The 16443-nt window shown below is 40.3% G+C and overlaps 1 protein-coding gene across 1 annotated transcript in view; it reads right to left on the bottom strand.

Annotated features, from left to right (window-relative positions):
* Nucleotides 1-16443, bottom strand: part of LOC135222792 (microtubule-actin cross-linking factor 1-like) — a 293750-nt gene that overhangs the window by 21960 nt on the left and 255347 nt on the right. The window contains 3 exon segments of the mRNA XM_064261077.1: nt 8184-8349; nt 10687-10862; nt 15625-15732. Of these exon segments, the coding sequence (XP_064117147.1) occupies nt 8184-8349; nt 10687-10862; nt 15625-15732 (450 nt within the window).

Genomic DNA, 16443 nt, shown 5'->3' with positions numbered 1-16443 from the left:
ACATAAATCGCAGAGTTTCAGTTAATGGCGGTTTTCACTTATCGGCAACCCCTTTGGAACAGAACCCCCACCCTTTGAAAACCGGGAACTGCCTGTACAGTGTACATGTGCATATATACATATAATCATATACTTATATTGTACATGTGTATATACACATATACACACAAACACTGTTTTCCATTCTGGATGGGAAACAAATGTTTGCAAAAAGTGTTTGCAAACAATGTTTGTACACATTCCCTTGTGTGGACAGGCCTTCATAAAATGTAGTATATGCTTTTCAGAATACAACCAAAAGAAAATGATATTGTTAAGATACAATAAAGTTTTGTACATACTTACCTGGCAGATATATACTTAGCTATAGACTCGGTCGTCCCGACAGAATTTCAAAACTCGCGGCACACGCGACAGGTAGGTCAGGTGATCCACCATTCCCGCCGCTGGGTGGCGGGGTCTGGAACTATTCCCGTTTTCTAAGCCATAATTTCTCTTACTCTCCTGAGGGGAGGCTGGGTGGGCCATTAATCGTATATATCTGCCAGGTAAGTATGTACAAAACTTTATTGTATCTTAACAATATCATTTTTGTACAAGTAACTTACCCAGCAGATATACTTAGCTGATTGGCACCCTTGGTGGCGGGCAAGAGACAGCTAAAAACAAAATAATACTTAACTAAATACATTAAAAAAACAGGGAAAAAACAACCTATGTTCTTGGATAACATAATCCATAGTTCCTACCTTATTGGGCTGAAGACTTCATGACTACGTGTCGATGAGTCTGCTTGCCTCAAGAGTTTCAACGAGGAATGAACCTATGGTTGAATAACTCTTTGGATCGTGTCAATGGGGGCTAGCCCGCTTACGCGACAGAGCCTATACTGGATCTTACCAATGGGGGCTGACCCACTTACATGGTAGAGCCTTGACCTTTTGTCATATCAATGGAGACTCGCCCTCTTACATGACAGAGTTAAGGTTATTAAACAAATCACAAAGAGCACTGAAGCCAATCCCGATCACCTGACCATGTTAGTCTTGTTACAATCTATGAATTGTAAGAGGGTCCCTATTCCCTCTGACAATTAACCAATAAAAAACAACCACCAATAAACATTAATTTAAGCCTTAAACTAAATAGGAAGGATTAGCCTCAGCCCCTTCTCCCAGCACTGAATTCGCCGAAACATACGCTCCCAGAGCAAAGCACTTTTCGTACGAAATTTTAACATCTCTTAGGTAATTCGAGGCGAACACCGAATTACATCTCCAAAATGTCGACTCTATAAGAGCCTGAAGCGACCATGTTTTGTGAAATGCCATCGACGTAGCTATGGCTCTCACTTCATGAGCTCTCACTCTGAGAACCTTGAAATGCTCTTCTTCGCATTTAAGGTGAGCTTCCCTTATTACATCTTTTATGAAGAATGTAAGGGCGTTCTTAGAAATCGCTCTTTTCGGATCTCTTACAGAGCACCAAAGACTTTTTTCTGTACCTTTCAGCAACTTCTTCTTCTCCAGGTAGAACTTGAGTGCCCTGACTGGACACAAAGTCCTTTCTAGTTCTCTCCCTGTTAATGAAGATATTCCTTTTATCTCAAAGCTTCTTGGCCAAGGCTTTGAGGGATTTTCATTTTTCGCTAGAAAAAATGGTTGAAAGGAGCAAATCGCTGAATCTTTCTTAAACCCCACTTTACCTTCCAAGCTTGCAACTCGCTCACTCTCTTGGCTGTTGCTAACGCAAAAAGGATAAAGACTTTCTTGTTAAGTCCCTAAACGAAGCTGCGTGAGACGGTACGAATTTTTCCGACATTAGGAACTTGAGGACCACATCCAAGTTCCAGCTAGGCTTCTTGATTACATGTTCTTTCGTGGTCTCAAAAGACCTTACGTATAAGGTCATGAAGATCTTTATTGTTTGTCAGATCTATTCCTCTATGTCGAAAAACGGAGGCCAGCATACTTCTGTAACCCTTCACTGTTGAAACTGCCAGGTTACAGTCTTTTCTCAAATATAGGAGAAAATCTGCGATTTCAGTTACAGAGGTACTGGAGGAGGATATTTTCTTTTCCCTACACCATCTTCTAAACAACTCCCACTTCGACTGATATACTTTAGAAGTGGAGACTCTTCTGGCTCTTGCAATAGCCTTCGCCACTTCTCGTGAAAAGCCCCTTGCTCTGACAAGTCCTTCGACAGTCTGAAGGCGGTCAGACTTAGAGCGGGGAGGTTTTTGTGTTGAAACCTGTCGAAGTGGGGTTGTTTGAGAAGATCGTTCCTTAGTGGAAGCGATCTTGGAAAATCCACTAACCACTCCAGCACCTCTGTGAACCAATCGAGAGCCGGCCAAAAGGGAGCGATGAGGGTCATTCTTGTTCCTTCCGAGCAAGCGAACTTCCTCAACACTTCTCCTACTATCTTGAAAGGAGGGAAGGCGTACGCGTCCAAGCCCGTCCAATCTAGCAGAAAGCTGTCTACTGCTACTGCTTGAGGATCCGAGATTGGGGAGCAATAGGTTTCTAATCTGTGGTTCTTGTTGGTCGCGAACAGGTCTATATTGGGCCTTCCCCACAGATGCCACAGTTGTTGGCAAATCTGAGGATTGAGAGTCCATTCCGTGGGTAGGACTTGATCTTTTCTGCTTAGCAGATCTGCCCGGACATTTTTCTCTCCCTGTACAAACCTTGTGAGGAAGAGATCTTCCTTTCCTGTGCCAAATCAGCAGATCCTTTGCTGATTCGTACAGGGAAAAGGAATGCGTCCCCCCTTGCTTCTTTATATAAGCGAGGGCTGTTGTGTTGTCCGAGTGAATCTGAATCCCCAGACCTGAGACCTGTTCCTCGAAATGAACCAAGCTAGATGAATGGCAGTTAGCTCTTTCTTGTTGATGTGCCAGGACACTTGTTCTCCTTCCCAAATGCCTGACACTTCTTGCGAACCTAGGGTCGCTCCCCACCCTGAATCTGAGGCGTCTGCAAACAACGCTAGGCGCGGGTTCTGTAAGCGAAGGGAGATTCCTTTGCTTAGTTTCTGTGGATCTAACCACCAACGGATATTCTCCTTGATCCGTTTCGAGATTGGAAAAGTCTCTCCCAGATGTTGACTTCCAATCCCACTTCTCCTTCAGATAAAATTGAAGGGGTCGTAGGTGAAGTCTTCCTAAGGGGGAAACGAACTGTTCCATCGAGGAGAGGGTCCCCAGCAAGCTCATCCATTCCCTCGCGGAACAATGTTCTTTCCTTAAGAAGACTGACACCTTTTCTAGGCAGCGTTCTCTCCTTTCCTGTGAAGGATACGCTAGAAAATCCCGAGAATCCATCTGAATCCCCAGATAGACAATACTTTGCTGGGGAGTCAGCATGGATTTCTCGTGATTTACTAAAAGTCCTAAGGACTTTGTCAACTTTAGAGTCACTAAAAGGTCCTCCAGACATTTTTTCTCCGATTGGGCTCTTATTAGCCAATCGTCCAGATATAACGAGATCCTGATCCCTTCCAGATGTAGCCAATAAGCTACATTCTTCATGATGTCCGTAAAGACTTGAGGGGCAGTCGAAAGTCCGAAGCACATCGCTCGGAACTGGAACACTTTCCCTTGGAACATGAACCTCAGATATTTCCTTGCTGCCGGATGAATTGGCACATGGAAATACGCATCCTGAAGGTCCAGGGACACCATCCAGTCCCTGGACGAAGAGCAGATAGAACAGAGGAAGACGTCTCCATTGAAAATTTCTTCTTCAAGACAAAGAAATTCAGGGCACTGACGTCTAGAACTGGTCTCCATCCCCCCGAATTGCTTTCGGTACCAGAAATAGCCGAATTGTAGAATCCTGGGGACTGGAGATCTTGAACCAGTTCTACCGCTTCCTTGGAAATCATCTGTTCCACTGCTTGCAAACTAGCAAGCTTTCGGACCGGATCCGAGTATCTGGCGGTTAACTCCCTTGGAGTTGTCGTCAAGGGAGGATTTTCCCTGAAGGGGATTAAGTATCCTTTTTTCAGGATAGAGAGGGACCAGGAGTCCGCTCCCTTCCGCGCCCAGACTTTGGCAAAGTGGAGTAGCCTGGCGCCTACTTTCGTCTGGAGGACTTGCTGTTCATCTAGACTTCCCGAAGGACCTTCTAGATGGTCTACTCTTTCTCTCTGGTCTTCGACCTCTAAGAGGGGTTTCTAGAAGAGGAGCCCCTCGAAATGGGCTGAACAAAAGAGGGTCTCTCTTTCTTCTCTATCGGCACTGCCGGCCTAAACTTCTTGGCTGAGTGCGTGAGGAGATCTTGAGTTGCCTTCTCCGTAAGAGATTTCGAAACCTCTCTAACCGTCTCTTGTGGAAAAAGGTGCGGGGATAAAGGAGCAAAAGAAGAGATGTCCTTTGCAAGGGTGATACTGCTCTTGCTAAGAACGAGCTAAAGACAGATCTCTTCTTCAAAACTCCCGTTCCAAAAAGAGAGGCAACTTCCACAGAACCGTCCATGACCGCTCTGTCCAGGCAAGCCAGGACGCTCGAAAGTTCCTCCATGGAAACAAAGTCCGTGTCCTGAGCTCTCTTCGCTAATGCTCCTAACGCCCAGTCCATAAAATTGAAGACTTCTAGGGTTTTAAAGAGGCCCTTTAGAAGGTGGTCCAGCTCACACATGCCCCAAGTCGCCTTAGCAGACAGCAACGACTTCCTCCTAGAAGAGTCCACTAAGGACGCAAAATCCGCATCCGCGGAAGAAGGCAGACCTAACCCCATCGGCTCTTTGGTCTCGTACCACATTTCCTGTTTGCCTGTTAACTTGGAAGGAGGGCAGGAAATAACTGTCTTGCCCGCTTCATTCTGGAAGTCAACCACTCTGAAAAAGTTTTCAATGCCTTTTTCATACAAAGAGCGGGGCGCATCTTAACGAAGGAAGACGATTTGAGAGCTTTAGTGCTGGACATCAACGATCCTGGTGAAGGAGGGTCCGCAGGATGAAGGGAGTCTCCGAACTCCTTTAGCAGCAAAAGAGAAAGTCTCTTGTAGTCCGAAACTGCTACATCTACAGGCTCTTCGTCTTCCGATACCTGGTCCAACTGATCTACAGAAGGAGATCGTTTTGGAGTGATCTGGCTCTTCCCGGGAGAAGAACTCCTTTCCCGAGAAGGGGTGAGCGCGGAACATTAGCACTCCTATACGAAGAGTGAGGCTCCTGTCTGTCGGCAACACTCTTGTGCCTACTAGACTCTTGTTGTCTAGGTTCGCCGGGTTCGTGGCGCTTGCTAGGCTCCTGGCGTCCTGATTCAGGGTGCTTGAAAAGATCCCCGCGTCCTGATTCCTGACGCTTAACAGGCTCTTGGCGCCCTAACACTTGACGCCTAACGTACTCCTGGCGTCCTGTTTTCTGGCGTCCTAACTCCTGGCGCCCTGACTCCTGACGCCCTGACTCCTGGCGCCCTGACTCCTGGCGCCCTGACTCCTGGCGCCCTGACTCCTGGCGCCCTGACTCCTGGCGCCCTGACTCATGGCGGTCCGGCTCATAGCGTCCTGATTCCTGCCTTCTAGCAGAATCCTGACGTCCTGAATCCAGCGTTCTAAGAGGCTCTTGACGTTCTTTCTTGCGTCTTGCTGCCTCTTTGCGCCTGTCTGCTCCTGGTCCTGAAGACCCAAGGGATCCTGATACCTAAAATCGGTTTTCCGGTTCCTTGTAGCTAAACCGATCGAGACTTCTGCTCGATGCGCTGAGTCTAAGAGGACGCTTCGGGGAAGCCAGCCTATAGGGCGAAAGGGCTCTTCTCTCAGGAGAACAACTCCTATCCGACGAGTCCCTTGACGAAGGCGATAAACGCCCTGGAGATCGTGAGAGTTCTCTCCTATACGACGAAGGACGCTTAGAGGGACGCTTAGAGGAACTCTTAACAGGGAGCGAGACATCCTTCCTCCTTGTAGAGTCCTTAGCAAAAGAGCCTACGAGCGACGCTAACTGCTCTTGCAGATTAACCAAAAACTTCTTGGTCGGATCCTGAAGAGCAGGCTCCTCTTGCCTAGTCCTCTTAGGTCCCGAAGGCCAATCCTCGGGAAAACGCTCTGGGCTGGAGTCAGCAGCGTCTCCTTTAGGCGCCTTCCAGGCTCTCTTCAAAGGGCGCGAACGGGAGGTCGAACTCCATCCTCGTTTAGGAGAGGAAGAGTCTGAGGCCGAAAAAACACTCCTTTAGGACGCCTTTTCTGCGGCAATCCGAGGCAGCCTGGGACTTAACAACAGGATCTGCCGAAGGGACGCCTGACCGTTGGGGATGTTCTGCATCCTCCCTGCGGCTTTCGACATTCCTCCTCCCTGGTCCTGGGAGGTTGGAAGAGGTCTAGGCCTAGGAGCAATGAGGAACCGGTCAGACGCCCCCTCCACTGCACTGGGGACACTGCACAAGTCACTATCACCACTCTTACCTTGGTTTAGAGCTCGTAGTTGAGCTTGAAGTTTCTTAATTGAAGCTTTTACATTTTCCCTCTCTGATGAAGAATCTTTGGATTCAGAACAGGGAGAAGCAGCTGAGGCTAAGGGAAAATTGTTAGATGGAGAGTTAATTTCTTGTTCTAAGGAGCAAGATCTACTAGATGACCTAGCTGAAGCCTTCCTCACTCTATCTCTCTCAAGCTTCCTAACATATGAAGATAATTCCTTCCATTCAAGCTCCGTAAGGTTCTCGCATTCCACACAGGGTGTTAATAAAAGAACATTCATTCTCCCTGCATTTAGCGCAAATACTATGCGGATCTAATGCCGATTTAGGCAGCCTAACCTTACAGTCTTCCCTACTGCAAACTCTAAACATAGGTGAAGCCTTAGCGTCAGACATCGTGAAAGAGTAGTCAAAACCAAAGTCGAAAAACAGTCCACAATAAGCGTATGCCAAGCCAGAGAAAAAACAGAATACGTCACCAAAAAACCAATCCAAATTCTCGGCAAACGAGTTGAAATCCAAGATGGAGGAACGAACAATAGGTGTTGTCCGTTCAACCGACAGAGAAATTATGACTTAGAAACGGGAATAGTTCCAGACCCCGCCACCCAGCGGCGGGAATGGTGGATCACCTGACCTACCTGTCGCGTGTGCCGCGAGTTTTGAAATTCTGTCGGGACGACCGAGTCTATAGCTAAGTATATATCTGCTGGGGTAAGTTACTTGTACAAAAATCATATAAAGGCAAATATAAAAAAATTTGAAGACATTGCAAAAGAAAAGTTCATTAACCAAGTAGGCATACATTGATCTTTTATACTTCCATATTATTACAAAGATTAAGATGTTTTCAAATCCCAGACCTCCAACTAGGATCAGTAGTCCCTCCCCAACCCCACACACCACCAAATGTTTCTCCTTCCAAAAGGTTACATGCTCACCTATCTCCCAAATATTTAGTCAAGTGTTGCCAATATCAAGTCCCAACTCGGCAGTATAATTTTCATAAAAATGCACTCACAACATTTTGTAATAATCCTGCCATCTAACTAAGTTTCACAACTGATTGGATGTAAATATGGAATTCTATAAAAAGGCTTAACAGACAAGAATTCATTAACAAAGTTAGTAACCTATATAGTTAAAAGCAGCCTACTGAACATTAAACAATGTAACAATCATGCTGGTTTCCAGCATTACAAGTTTCAATTTGCTGAGTATGTCATTGCACAATTTAAAGATTTAACAATTGAATAAGTATGTTAAACTGATAAAAGCATTCAAGATATATAATTAGCATTTATATAGCGTTACCGACACCTTTTATTTAGGTGAGCGAGTCAGAGACTCCTGACATGTCCAATTTAGCAGTTCTCTGGTATCATAGCAATATTTTACTAGAAATAGTGCTAAAGAGGACACATTTCACTGGGCGACACGGCTTCCTCGCCCAGAAATAGATTTTTCCTACGTCAAAATCCCTTTTTTAAGCCCTTCCCTAGAAAAAGACCAATAAAACTATGAAATCTGAACATCAATTTCAACAGATTCTTTCACAACAATGTGTATCCCTAAGGCTCTTCCATCTAGCTGCCCAACTTCACTTTAATCTTCATTCAGTTTCCATTCCCTATTAGGAGCAAATCCATCATGTTAAGTCAACAAATACACCATTTAAAAATCAAAGTACAACAAGAGGAATAACTTCTTCATTCCAAAAAGTGATTAGATAGTAAAATAGCACAAAAATGAAATACCTGAGGTATTGAAAGATGAACGGGATGTAACAGGAGCGGAAGCCTTCCGTTTTCCACTGAGATGGAATGATGAAGAACCACCTTCTTCAGCAAACGAGGAATCAGGCGTGCCTGCACTGAATGAAGCACGGCCCATAGCAGAACTCTTGGCTGTTCTTTCCCGAACCTAATGACCAACAACTTGTCAAAACCTCAAAATTACACAATTGGGAAATCTTAACTTAAGGATGATATTAATTTTCTAAATAATATGTACTGACAAGCTTAAATAATTACTGTACTCACAACTGCAAATGGTATTGCAAAAATTAATCTAAGGAAATTTATGCCCTACTATTTTATCTCTTAAATACTACAATGTCTTCTCATTTTAGTATTCAAAAACAATTCAGATAAAAATGGCTGTAATATACTATGCTGAAATATGGTGAGATCCATTGTAGAGAAAAACACAATGCTGAACTGTACTTACCATCTGTTGATAAGCCACCATCATTTGTGAATAGAGAGAGTCAGATCCCGGAATAGGAGCTTGTGTGTGATAAGACAAACCACATGAACAATCTCCACAGGACTTTCAATATCTTGGAACTTAAATTTAGACACCAAAGAAATAAAACCAGGAAATCCTTACATCTGATACATTTCAAACTCGGGAATCAATCAGCTGTTATGCCCAACAATAGGCTAGAATAGGGTCTAAATTGTTTAATACACAAGTTGTTTGTGGCCATGCCAAACAATAAACAGCTTCTCAGCAAGTAGATATAAAAGTTTAAAGCTCATAACCTAGTGGATGGACTACAGGGGATGGGCAGATAATTTAGTGCAAGAGTCAACCAAGAATACCATTCCTGTATTGTTAGTAAAGTGAATTCTATGTTAAGAGATGCAGGGAAATAATGCATACATATTCAAAGAGCCACTTTCATAAACAACTAAAGCCCAATTCACATGTACCATATATAGTAAACTGCTAGTTACTGACACAAGTAAATATCAAATTGTCTGAATTTGATATTAACAGCTTTCATTCAGAAGTGTCAGTTTACATAAAAGAAAGAAAGCACTTGAAACCAAATGAGCAAACCTACATCTTGAGAACACCAAGTATGTCAAATCTAGCACAGCCTACATTTTGCACACACTCTGCCTGGTGGGCCCCTACCATGGATGAACTTGTGGAGGAGTCTGATCTGTGGAACACGGCACCCACAGAATGCCCCATTCGAATTGTGCACAGAGTGGCACTGGGGGATCCATCACATTCACTTTGGCGAATTTGCTCAAAGAGGGGCAGCAATTCAGCCATAACAAAATGAGCTGCAATAAACAGTGCTTTCAACAACAAATGCAACAACTTGTGATAATATATTAGTAATATCATGGCTTTGTAAGAAGTTATGTTGTAGCACTAAAATACAATGTACAAAAAAAGAGCTTGTAGCACATGCTATTTAACTCTCTTACTTGTGTAAACAAATTTCAATGCAAAAGAAATTCACAGTAGAATTATGTACAAGAGTTTACACTTATAAAATCTCAAAATCATTATGGAAATTCCCTATTGAACCAAATTACCTCTCCATAGTACTGCTTAAACCATATACATACACTGTAGTAAAATAATAATGCAAGAAACACTAAAAACAAAACGAATGACTCAAACAGAGCAGCATATCAGAAAGAAGTTTGTAGTATATGCAGTTTAAAGATGAAAAGAATTAGTACATAGAATTTTATTTTCTAAAGAATTTATTTCAAATGAATCCTACTCTTTAACTTCACTAAATTTCAGTAAGAAATATTTATTTGGGTATTAGGAAAGGAAGTAAAAAAAAGCACTCAAACAAAATATATAGGAAATAAACAATCATAAAAGAAGAAGCAGCAGCAAATAATAAATGAAGAACTTATAAACTATGTGGTTTGTCTTTCACTATGATCTACACTGGAAAACTTTACATACCTGTTTAAAGAAGTAGGGCATTCAAAAAGCTTCTTATTTTACAACAAAACCAGGCTCTAGCATGCAAAATAATGAAAATACAATAAGAAGCTTTGAGGGTCGCCCCAAAATCAGTCCATCCATTACAGCAGCACAATGTCTTATTGAAGTTCATGAGATTTAACATTAATTTTTCTTTTTTAACTTTTCAATATCTAAGTTTCTACGGGACTTATTTTTTTCTGAAAGTTTTACAAATTTTCTAAAACAAAACATTTCTTGCCTGATAAAAGACATGTACTACTTTTCAGAAGTACACTTTACTAAAAAAAAATCAAGAGCATTAGATAAATGAAAACTTAAAAAAGAACAAAAATAATACAAAGGAGGATGGAAAACTTGGGTAACTTAACATCCCCATTGGCAAGACATAATAAAACTAATGCACCACACTTGACTTCTCAAGAAATATAATTTTAAGTTAACTGACACAGTTTAGAAAAAAAAATACAGTAAAGTGTGGGCATTATTTTACAGGCTGCTAATAAAACAGACCTTAATAATAGGCCCGGAATTGGGCAGGGACTGCGAGCGCTGCTGGGCAGGTGCGCCAGACTGACTCGACACAGAACTGTTGGGGCTAGGCTTGGACTTGAACGGTGCCATGCTCTGGGACACGCCCTCCGCTAGGATGAACTGCTCGCGTAACTCCACGTTGGTGCGACCCTTGGCTACAATGTTGGGTTTTGATTTTCAAATCCCAAGAAGAATGACCGCCACAGGTCATCATGACACAGCCAAAATAAGGTCCACGAAGAACGTAGAGTGGCACGGCATGGGTGAATTGGCAAGGTTAAGGAAATGGGGTGTAAGGGTAGTAATAAAGGAGCAGGGTACGAGGTAGCAGCAGCAGCAGCGAGGTCAAACAATGTGACAAAGAACCCAAGGTAGTGACAAGGATGGAAAAGGGGTTGGCCAGGGTGGGAAGGGAAGGAAAAAAAAAAAAAAGAAATAATGCAAACATGTTAGCTAGTGACACTCCACTGAAAAAATAAAACTAAAATACTACTAGCCATTCATCTACAATGATAACTTAAAAAAGACAAAATAAAACACTATGTTACATAATAGCAAAGAAACATAAAAACATGCCTGAAAAACTAATACCCAAGCATGCTAAAAGAACTAAAGGAAAACAGTTTATGTGCTAACATATGTCTTTTTTCATCCCATCTATTGATAAATATAGTAACTATGTCATCACAATTCTGTAGTTATATAAATAAATAAAATTTCAGTCTCTCCCTATTGTCATTTTAACAATGAGAACATTACACACACTCCAGAACACAAAGAAAAAATATAGTACAGTATGAAACACAAATGGTCTGGGCAAGAGATTACATTACTATATATATGGTAATGAAGAAAATGATGATAATGTGAAAAAATATATGAAGCCCTGACATGATGAAAACATGCAATTTTTAGGTACTCACTCATACCACACATACAATAAGCAAATTAGAGCAACAATGCAAAAACATTTTGAGAGAGGATGAAGTAAATGTGGTGATCTAAGTAAGAAAAGTGAAACTGTTCATATCTGTGGATACCAATAATAAATGACATTTCTATATACAATTTACAGCCACCTAAACCCATTTAAGAATGAAAACTCCATTTATTTCTTTGAAATCAATTCAAATAGGGCCAGTAAATGCTCTGGTTTAAGTTAAGGTTGGTCTACTGTGTTATAGAAATCATTTACATAATCTAGTTTCTTATGCAGTGTTTCCTGAGAATCATGTTTTTATAAAATGCAAAACCATTCACAAACATTTGAGGCCAAAAAGCTGTGGAGTTATATAGTACAACATTCTGCAAAATACAAAACTGAATTGATATTAATATCCTCAAGAGAGAAAACATACTATACTTGAATCCCTTGATTATACTCCAGGTGGAGATCATAACCTTGCAAATTAAGATGCTCATCCTATTTAAGTAATGCTGTACTTATATGTAAATATGCTAAGATGTATTTTATAAATGAGATAAATATATGCCTATAAAATGTTACACAACTACCCCTCTAAAAGTGTCAAAATCGAACCTAAAATTAAATTTATATTTGTAGAAAAAAAGACCCAATTTTACATTTACTTAGCAAATGTGTATACAGAAGGTTTTCCAAACTACAGATAGAAATATGCATTTCTAGAACTGCAATGCGATCTAGTAAATCTAAGATATTTCATCACTAATGCTAAGAAAGTGATTTTGCTGTGAAAATAAAACCCAGTTAAGAGAATGGGGAACTCCATGAAATATACATGACTGTAGATTTATTCACCCAGAAAAAATTACAATGAACACCTTAATGCAGTGAAGAAACAGTAAAGCACTGCACTAGAACAGAGTTAATGCTTGCTCAAACATGAGTAACTAGAATTATTAAGGATTTTGTGACCAGTTCAAGGCGACCAAGATGTGTTGACAATGTACAGACTTGAACAAGACAAAGCTGACACTTGTCAAATGTGGAAAACACCAAGTATCTGTGCCATCAGGGTATGGCTACTTGACAGTCTGTAAACAATACACACTTCTGACCAATACACCCAGATCAATGTAAGCAACCTAACCAAAACTCTCTGACTGCAGACACAGTTACGTACTTAGAAAAATCCTATGGTAAGCCATCTTTTGAGGTGAGATCCTTCTACTCAGCCCATCACTTGTCCAATGTCTAAATATTTCTTTACTTTTACAGCATGTTTTGGTAACCTTAATCCAGCCACCCTACTCCATAAGTTACCAGCTGTAGAAGAATGCAACGCTCACTAAAATTTCAGCGCCTTTAATTCTGTTGATTACACAGATCTTGAATGCAGATTTAGAACTAACTGAGAATTTTCAGCTGCTAAATTCAGCCTAAAATCTTTGTGTTGTTATATGTACTCTGTAATGATGGCCTAAATGAGTATCATATTGCCAGAGGTTTAACATTAGGGATAAGTAAGTATCTGGCCAGAATTAGCTAACATTTTTTCACCAGCTTCTTCTGTACAAGATTATGTTTCATGACCATCAAAGAGTTTCTCTCTCAAGGAAAATCTCAGGAAACCTAGCAATGTCTTTGTTCTCCTCATTGCTGATTTCCACTTACTATACTGTATCAAAGTTTAGACACATTGAAGCTGCATTTTCATGCAGAAATTTTATAGTTTGCAAAAAGGAAAGTGACAAGCCTCACACTAATCAACAGAAATATAAATTCCTTGGTAATTACTAATCAAGCAAGTGGCTTCTTTTACATATAATATGTATGAGGGAATTGGTGGGATCCAGGAGAGTTGATGGGAAGAATTGGTGAGTTTCACTTGCACACCATCTAAAACAATAGAAGTTGAAAGGGGAAGGACAATAGTAAAGCAGCTACTTTAAAGAATAAATTCCTGAGTTGAAGGGGTTATGAAAATGACAAAACGTAGAGGTACTTTAAGAGTACGTAAATGCTTGTCATCACCTTTTCACTCTTTTCTAAAGAGCATTATCATTTTCTCAAAGAAAGTTTGCTTATGTAGTGTTACTTTCTTCCACGACACTGACTGGCAGTAAATGTAAAGGAAATGTTGGTATTCCAAGCTTAATACAGAATGATTGTACAGGCAGTACCAGGTTATCGGTGAACTTGGTTGATGGTGATCCAGTTTTACAGTGCTTGTCTAGCACCATAAAATCAGTGATTTTTGACGCCATCATGCGCCAAGTTCCAATTATCGGCACCAAGTGCCATAAATAGCCGAGTTTCAGTTAATAGCGATGTTTGCTTATCATCAAGCCCATTGAAATGGACCCCTGCCCATAACCAGGGACTGCCTGTACTTCTATAAGTCAACTAAATGGAAATTCCTCTAGACCCTGGCAAGGAAAAATGCTAAAAAAGCATAAGGTAATAGACATGCTTGAGAGAAGAATTAAGTCTGCCCATAAATGTGCCCATAAATGCATGAACAAGGCACTGAAAACAAAATATTCACAAAAATTCACTTTGCACTACAGTATAACAAGTCACTACTGCACAGTACCAAAGGTGATGAAACCTGGTTTACAAGAAAGCATTGCAACTACTACTTTTATAATCTTGCTTTTCTTCCCTGAATACCTTCAATGAACAATGCCTTATGCAAAATACAGTGAAGACCCATATTCGCGTTCTCAAGATTTATGGACTTGGCTATTCACAGATTTCTCTATAGAACATATCTACACATTATTCGCGTAAAATTTGCCTATCTGCAGCATTTTGCACTGAGAAATATTCCCTAAATATTGCATCTTTATATCAATTTCATAACTAAATGCACTTTTTGATAAAACTATTAAAATATTCAGGTATAACCTTTATAAAGGGGTTTTCTTGTTTTTGGACTATCAAAATAGGCAATTCTAAGTTTTTTCGTGGGGTTTTAAGTATTCGTGGATTTTAGCTATGGGGTGTTTGGAACTCATACCCGGCGAATGCGGAAGGGAGGGTTCACTGTACTGATATATCTCTGGAATAAACTTTTCCAAGTCCAAGCATTTGTTGAAAAATGATGTTCTAATAATCTAAACTCTATGAAAATCACTGAACAAAACTAAAAAGATTCTGATTACTGAATATGGCAAGGTAAATATACAAGAGAAACAACACCTATTACCTAGAAAATAATATCCATTTGTAAACTTTTGCAAACTGTCAAATGGAACCAAAACTGATGAACACGATGCTTCTGTTTTGTTGTAAATGTCTCACTGAGGACAAGCACTGCTACATATAGCCACAGTCTAGCAAATAAGCTAACCCCTAAAAAACTTCCCAAAAACCACTTTTCTAACACAAACTGCATTTCTAAGATATAATATAAATTTATCAGTCACTTGTGTATTGATACTCTAATCAAACTTTTGTGAAGTATAATATAGCAGAAGACATTCTAAAATAATAGATTTACAATAACCAAAGCCTTCCTACAAAAATTGCATTTTCTAGTTCTTGGAACCTAAAGTGATAACACAGGCACATCATTGTTCCCTGAACTACGAAGTACTTTAATTTCTTTCTGGCATGTTACTTAAAGTAACTAAATTTATAATTCTAAGGCTACATCAATTCTGCTAGCAGCCAACTTGTGTACATAAAACCATGATCAGACAGGAAAAAATTAACACTGCATATAGCTTGTGATATACCCAAAGTTTTCTACTCTAATATATACAGTACAGCAGAGACCAAAGAATATCAAGGGCATCCCTTATTTGAATAACTTTTAAGATTACTTTTGGGGAATTCAGCCAAGCTTGTATCTACACTAGTATATTTTGAAAATTTAGTCCCCTCTATCCATCATAAAAGCCTAATTTCAAACTAAAATTTCAATGATTGAGCATTACTCATATGCTACAATTTCCTTGAGAACCAGATATTAAAAGAGTGAACCTTACAGGAGCTACGGCAGGACCCTGCTGAAGATGACTTTCCTCTGAGTGGACACCCATGCTCATGAAGTTCCAATTCTCCAACCTGCTCTAACTCAGGTATAGATGGACATACTACAAATGGCCAAGCAATCCCCATAAATCAGGGTAATCAGTGTTGTCATTTTCAGATGTTTAGTGTATGTATGTATGTATATGTATGTACAGAGTATTTTGGAAAAAGGATTAGGACGTGAGGAAAAAATTGGAAGCAGGGATGCCATGTAGTATTATAAATTAGCATTACATATTAAATGTAGTGCAAGAAAAAATATTTGTATGTACCAGCATAAATGTACATTCAGTGCAAAATCCAAGCCCCAAAACATTGCAGAGGAAGCAAAGTTATTGAAAGATTATGTAAGCAATATACCCAACAAAAGCATGCAAATAGAAGGGACGGTGGGGTTCAAGGGCAAGGTTAGGTAAGGTTACAAGGGTAAAAGAGGTGGGAAGGGTTGGGAAAGAGAGAAGAGATATAAGAGTTAATTGGTCAATTGCTTGGATGCACATTGTTGCAATTACTTGTTAATTTATGTTAACCATGGCAGTTGCATGTTAGATTCCTTAGTTAATCATCAACACCCAACATTTTTGCACTTAACAGTACCATATATGATTATAGGTAACAAAGTCTAACATTCATTTTTAAAAAATATACAATTAAAAGTACATTACTGAAACATGCCTGAATAATTTGCAAGAAGACAACCTTACTGAAATTGAATGATTATCAAACGAATTTTGATAGAGCAGCAGCTTCAAGCAAATTACTGAATGTAATGG

Source organism: Macrobrachium nipponense, chromosome 8, assembly GCF_015104395.2.
Source record: "Macrobrachium nipponense isolate FS-2020 chromosome 8, ASM1510439v2, whole genome shotgun sequence".
Taxonomy (NCBI): Eukaryota; Metazoa; Arthropoda; class Malacostraca; order Decapoda; family Palaemonidae; genus Macrobrachium; species Macrobrachium nipponense.
This window is presented reverse-complemented; position numbering and strand designations above follow the sequence as displayed.